The sequence below is a fragment of the Aegilops tauschii genome, chromosome 5, assembly GCF_002575655.3.
Source record: "Aegilops tauschii subsp. strangulata cultivar AL8/78 chromosome 5, Aet v6.0, whole genome shotgun sequence".
NCBI classification, from domain to species: domain Eukaryota; kingdom Viridiplantae; phylum Streptophyta; class Magnoliopsida; order Poales; family Poaceae; genus Aegilops; species Aegilops tauschii.
In genome coordinates, this window is record NC_053039.3 from 581,525,398 (window position 1) to 581,531,894 (window position 6,497).

Below are 6,497 nucleotides of genomic sequence, written 5' to 3' on the forward strand. Positions count from 1 at the left end.
TTCAATTTGGACATGTTTTGCAAAAAGTGTAGGGAAAATGTAAAACGGCTATAACTTTTGCATACGATGTCAAAAAAAACGTATAATATATCAAAAAATTCAGCACGAAAATCCGCATACGATTTTGACCGCCTACAGCCTGTTTGCAATTTTTTTAGAATCCTCAAATTCCAGAAGGAATAAAAGATATGCTCAAATTTCAGTTTTTTTGTTTAAATCTGGTCAAACTATGGTCAAACTGTGGTCAAACTTATTCAAAGAATATTAGTGTTACTAAATAATTACTGTTTTTAAGAATAATAGTTTCAAACTCAAACGGTGAAACGTGTGACCTAATGCTCAAGCTAAACTGCTGAGGGTTAATAGGATTGTCAGCTTACATTTGTCAGGAAAACAACAAGTGCAAACTTGGAAAGTAGAGGAAATAGAACTCCGAAGTTAAGCGTGCTCAGGCTGGGGGAGTGAGAGGATGCGTGACCGGCCGGGAAGTTAGACGATTTGGAATGAGTGATCCACACTTGAGTAGTTAAGAGGTGTGATTAGAGACTATATCATCAAATAATTCAGAAATTTTAAAATCGGAAAAAAAATCAAATTTTTTTTCCAAAATTTTCAGAATTTTTTTTCAGAAAAAACCTTTAGTACCGGTTGGTAACACACCCCCATACCACAGCGCGAGCTCACGCCACGTGGTGGGCCTTTGTGGCGGTTCGTGCCGAACCGGTACTAAAGGGGGGGGGCTTTAGTCTCCACTCTTTAGTGCCGGTTGCATAACCGGCACTAATGGCCCTTGCGAACCGGGGATAAAGCTTTGTTTTCTACTAGTGTACATTGCTCGCATTTTTGCTACAATCGGCGTCACATTTTGCCTCATCGCACGGCCATCGTAGTTTTTGCTACATACGGCCATCGCATGTCAATTACGTTTTTATATACTGAAGAATATGACATACCCTAGCAAGTCATTTCCGGAGAATAGTTACCAACAAGTGATTTACAAGTGAGCCTCTAGTTTATTAAAACTGGGATGCGACTCACTCTATTAATATGCACGACGCCACTCACTCTGACTGAAACGGTCACCTGCTTGAAGCGAGCAGCGGATCAATGAATATATATTGTAAATATGGGCTGATCTTATTTTTTAATTAAAAATGTGTTTTATATTCACTGTTGTATATTAGAGATAAATACTGATGGCTTTGGATGATGCTTTGAAAATGTGGATTGACAAAGCTTTATGATGGCTAAACTGAAAAACTCATCGCATCCTGCGCAACTGAAAGAGATTCATATAAACAATTGTACTTCTTTATATATTTGTTACACATGATGGTAGAAATGAGGTATTTTATATACATTTTGGTTTTTTCAGAGTAAGAGAAAGACGAAGATGTATTATGTCGACGTTCAGAAAGAATCCGTCGACAAGAGTGTCGACGCGATGTTATTGGAAGGAGTCAAAAATTCATTGATAGTTATATAAAACAATACAAATATAGAAAATACGGGCATTCTACTAATAGAGCTAGTGTGAACGGAGAGGACCCTCATTTTTCCCATCATCAGGACCATGGACCCTGAGTAGTAGTGATAGTTATATAAAACAATACAAATATAGAAAATACGGGCATTCTACTAATAGAGCTTGTGTGAACGGAGAGGACCCTCATTTTGCCCATCATCAGGACCATGGACCCTGAGTAGTACCATGATCGACAAGGAAACCCGCAAGAATGTCTGGCCGTCGTCCTCGACATGCTCGGCACCGTCTGGCCGTCCCTCGTCACTCGCCGGCACGCCCACAAGGGCGAGGTGGACACAAGCAACTCCTCCTCGTGCCTGCAATCCTGGAGCGGAATCGTGTTACTTTCTAGTCATATGGCGAGAAAGTGATACAATAAGAAGAAAACAATCAAAACGTGCGTCTCTCTAGCTTGCTAGTGCCACAAGCTGAAGCTTGTACAAAAACCACTGCTGAGAGGAAGCCAGCCTTGTGTTGATATGGCTATATAAGCTGCTGGGGAATACACAACTACACAAGGCTGGCAAACACCACGAGAAGTCCATTACCTGCATTTCTTAATACAGTACTAAATAAAAATGTTGAGTCTCGCTTGGACTCGTCGCGGCGACGCGGAGGCACCACCCACCCCAACCCCAACCTGGGGTGGCTGCTCTCTCCACGGACTCGACATTGAGGTGGTGAGGGAGAAGGACACTGTCCCTGGCGGCAACGGCAACGGGCTAGTTGCAATCCCTTCGTATTTTTGGGGCGCCCGGCTGGCGAAGCGGCAAGATGGAGGCTTCCCCTTGTACACGGGCTACTCGGCGGCGAGGGCCTTGGTCGGCAAGGGGGCGGGGGCCATGGCGGATCTGAGAAGGCTGTCTCGCGAGGCGGAAGACATGCTGGCGGAGATGTTTGCTAGCATTAGCAGTGATGGCGGAGGCGACGCGGCACGGCCCAGGGTGGTGCAACTGCGACTGTCGCCGGAGCTGGCGCTGTGGAAAAGCACGCAGCACGCAATCGGCAACGTGTTGCCCACTAAGGGCGCCGGGCTGGTCCAAGCCACGCCGCAGGTTCTCGCCTTGCTGGGCGCCGCCGACTGGCCTGAGAACGCCCTATCTGGTAGCGGCATGGCGAACCTGCTGATTGGCGCCTCCGACGTGCGCACCCTCTTCTCCAACTACGTGGTGGACATGGCATTTTATTACGAGCACGGGTACCACAAGGTGTTCCCCTCCTTCAGCCACCTCCTGCGCGACGGGCTCGCCGACGCCCGCTCGCTACGAACCCCTGGTGGCCAGCAGCGACGCGAGGCCGTCGCCATCGGCGCGTCCTACATCCGAGCCAAGATCGCATTGGAGGCGGCGCACAGGACGCTCCTCAAGGACCGGTCGGGGCAGATGGACCGCCACGCCGCCCAGGTCATGTCCCTGTGCGAGAGCAGCATCCTCGGCATGGGGGCTGAGGCCATAGCCCGGGGCTTCGATGTCGGCGCCGTCACGAGCGACCTCGTCTTCAGCTCGCCCGGCACCGATGTCATCGATGTGGGCAGTGACCTGGTAAACTCCGAGGTCATGAACTCGTTCCTCAACGTGGCCGACATCGCCGCCACAGGCGTGGTGAGCGAGACGGCGCTGCGGGCCATCTACGACGCCTACGCTGCCACGGGAGCTCGGATGTACACTCAGAGGTGGCACGAGCCTGTGGCCCGGATGTGCATCACCTTGTACACTTGGCACCTGCACAACGACCGGCACATGTTCCTCCGCCGTGCCCTCCTAGGATGGCCCAAGGCCCGCAAGTCCCCGGCGCGGCCCCAGCGAGAGGCCGACTTCGACGAGGTCTTCGACACCGACTTTCATACCACCGGCTTCAGCAGGCCCCTTGACGCTGAGTATGCCTGCAATGGGGAAGAAACCTGCGACCACGTCCGGCGCTTCCTCAAAGTAAAAGGAGACCAAGACCACCTGCTGGCCGCCCTTTGGTCGTCCATTGTCACCGGTCCGCTGGAGTACGTCCGGAAGGGCGAGGTGGACGAGCAGCGTGAGAAACACCTCATTGAATCCTCGCGCCTGCAAATGGTCCAGCTCTTCTCCAAGGGCCTCATCGACGAAATGGTTTGGCTCGTCGCCCATGCAAGCCACCATGCCTGGCAGGTGAACTATCTGTTTGAGGCCGCCATGTTTGGCAGCATACTGGACGGGGGCGAGTTGATAGGCAAGCTCGATCGGGCGGAATAGGCTGTCAACATGCATCCATCTTAATTATATTCGGCCGGCCGGCCTGCTGCTGTGATCGATCCGAACGAACGTCCTTAATTCTGCATGCATGCATGTTTTCCTTTTTAATTCTATATTTTCTTTCTTCTTTGGGAATCCCCTTTCTTTCCAATCATACGATGACATTCAACTTTTTTCCATTTCATTCATCCCAAACTCAAAATATTATGTATGTATGTATGTTACTTACAGTTTATATACGTGCATCTACTCCTATTTAATTTACATGAGGTCGACATTGGTGTCCTCTCCAAATTCCATCCAAACCTTCTTGGTGTCGTTCGTCCAAGAAGCAAATCTCGGAAATGATATGTTTCATCTCCTACTCACAACTATCCTCAAACACCATCTTTTTTGTTTTGTATAAATATTCATATGGAACGGTAAAGATAGAGCCAGCCATACAATGGCGGAAATTAATTAATTAAGCAGCTCATGTTTTTCTCTTCTTCTTTTTTGAAAAGGAGGTTAGCCTGTGGCCTCTGCATCAAATGGATGCATGCAACCATTTAAAAAAAAATCAAAGCTCACTCTTGCCTGACTTCTTTGTCAGCAAGTTGAAGTGTGCATCGATTGCCAACCAGCCGTGAGTTCTGCACCTTGTTAAGGAGGAATAGGAGACAACAACATGACCATGACATATATACCCTACTTGCTGTCTAAATCTTATATTTGGCCCGCTCTGAACATGGTCCCCCATATTTTCCTTTTCTTGTCTATGCATTTCCTTTCTTCTTTGGGACCGTCGGCTGTTTTTCAATTCGACCTAAGTTAAGTTTTCTTCTAACCATAGGATGACACGTGGACATTCACCTTTTTTCGATTTCATGAAAAATCATTTTTTTAACGTGAAATCTATTTTCAGGGCTATTTCCGGCGGACTCCCGCATAGCCTTGGATTTCGAACGAGTGAATGGGATTATAAGTGTTTCTAGTCATCAATGTAACATAGATGAGCCCCCTCCCCCCCCCCTCTACACACACAAAAGCATAGATGAGCCGCATGTCTTCGTGTTGATTATATATGTGTGATTACAACGTTTAGAGAGATTACAGGGAGGTTTGGAGAGATAGAGCTTATCCCAAAAGACTAGGCAAAAAAATGTTTATCTCACATATTCAGTTGTACATGTTTATCCTAACAGGTGCATGTTTTTTGCATCGTTTTGCTCCGAATTTCGACAGTTTTCTTTGGGAGTTTTAACAGGTGCATGTTCCTGATTAGTAACAGGTATCACTAGTAGAAAAAGGGGCTTTCGTTCGGGCCTGGCCAGCCCATTAGTCCCGGTTCTGCCACGAACTGGGACCAATGGAGGCATTTGTCCCGGTTCGAGAGCCCAGGGGGCCGGCAGGGGCCTCGTGGGCATTGGTCCCGGTTCGTCTGGGCCCATTTTTCCCGGTTCTTGGCACGAACCGGGACCAATGGGCCTCGCTCCTTGCCCACAACCATTGGTCCCGGTTCGTGGCAGGAACCGGTAAAGGAGGAGGGCCTTTAGTCCCGGTTCCATCCACGAACCGAGACAAATGAGTTGCCTATATATATATACCCCATCGCCGGTGAGCAGAGCACTCCACAGTGCTCTGTTTTTTGCTGGCCGGCGAGGGGGAGGGCATTGGGTGCTCTAGCTCACCTCCTATGCACATGAGGTGTTCGATGAAATGCCCGAGCCACACTAGTTAAGCTTTCTCCTCTCGAAGCTCGACCTTCGAGATCCATTTTCTCCGAGATTTGTCTAGGTTTATATTAGTGGTCCGTCACGCCCCGTCCCCGTCTTCACTGCCGTCGATCGCCCGCGCCGATCTCGTCGCCGGGACCACCGTGGTGAGCCTCTTGTTCTTATCTTCTTTCTGAAAAAAAAATTCTTACTTTACATAGATACTTGTCTAATTTTCTTACTTTTGACACACATAATTATATATAATGCACGCAGATGAACAGGCAATGGATGTACGGTGACAGACACACCTCCGAGTACATTAAGGGCGTGCATAATTTTCTCGAAGTAGCTGAGGCAAACAAGCATAATTGTTTTATGTGCTGTCCATGCCCTAGCTGTGGGAATACGAGGTCTTACTCTCACTCGAAAACCCTTCACACCCACCTGCTTTATAAGGGTTTCATGCCACACTATAATGTTTGGACCAAGCACGGAGAAATAAATAGGGGTTATGATGGAAGGCAGCGAAGAAGAAGAGGACGATGACAACTATGTGCCCCCCTGAATACGGTGATGCTGCAACGAGGGAAGCTGCCGAAGATCAAGAGGAACCAGACGATGTGCCCAATGATGATGATCTCCGCCGGGTCATTGTCGATGCAAGGACGCAATGCGAAAGTGAAAAGGAGAAGCTGAAGTTCGATCGCATGTTAGAGGATAACAAAAAAGGGTTGTACCCCAATTGCGAAGATGGCAACACAAAGCTCGGTACCGTACTGGAATTACTGCAGTGGAAGGCAGAGAATGCTGTGCCTGACAAAGGATTTGAGAAGCTACTGAAAATATTGAAGAAGAAGCTTCCAAAGGATAACGAATTGCCCGACAGTACGTACGCAGCAAAGAAGGTCGTATGCCCTCTAGGATTGGAGGTGGAGAAGATACATGCATGCCCTAATGACTGCATCCTCTACCGCGGTGCGTACAAGGATTTGAACGCATGCCCGGTATGCGGTGCATTGCGGTATAAGATCGGACGAGATGACCCTGGTGATG

At 48.5% G+C, this 6,497-nt stretch overlaps 1 protein-coding gene across 1 annotated transcript; it reads left to right on the forward strand.

Annotated features, from left to right (window-relative positions):
* Window positions 1–1,970: 1,970 nt before the first annotated feature.
* LOC141022213 (uncharacterized) lies at window positions 1,971–3,800 on the forward strand. The gene has a single exon (XM_073498529.1). It carries the CDS (start codon window positions 2,104–2,106, stop codon window positions 3,745–3,747), a length of 1,644 nt encoding a protein of 547 aa, XP_073354630.1. The 5' UTR covers window positions 1,971–2,103; the 3' UTR covers window positions 3,748–3,800.
* The last annotated feature ends 2,697 nt before the right edge of the window (window positions 3,801–6,497 follow it).

Bases quoted from the DNA above. Each gene is read 5' to 3' on its own strand.
- LOC141022213 (XM_073498529.1), top strand. From the start codon at position 2,104: ATGTTGAGTCTCGCTTGGACTCGTCGCGGCGACGCGGAGGCACCACCC.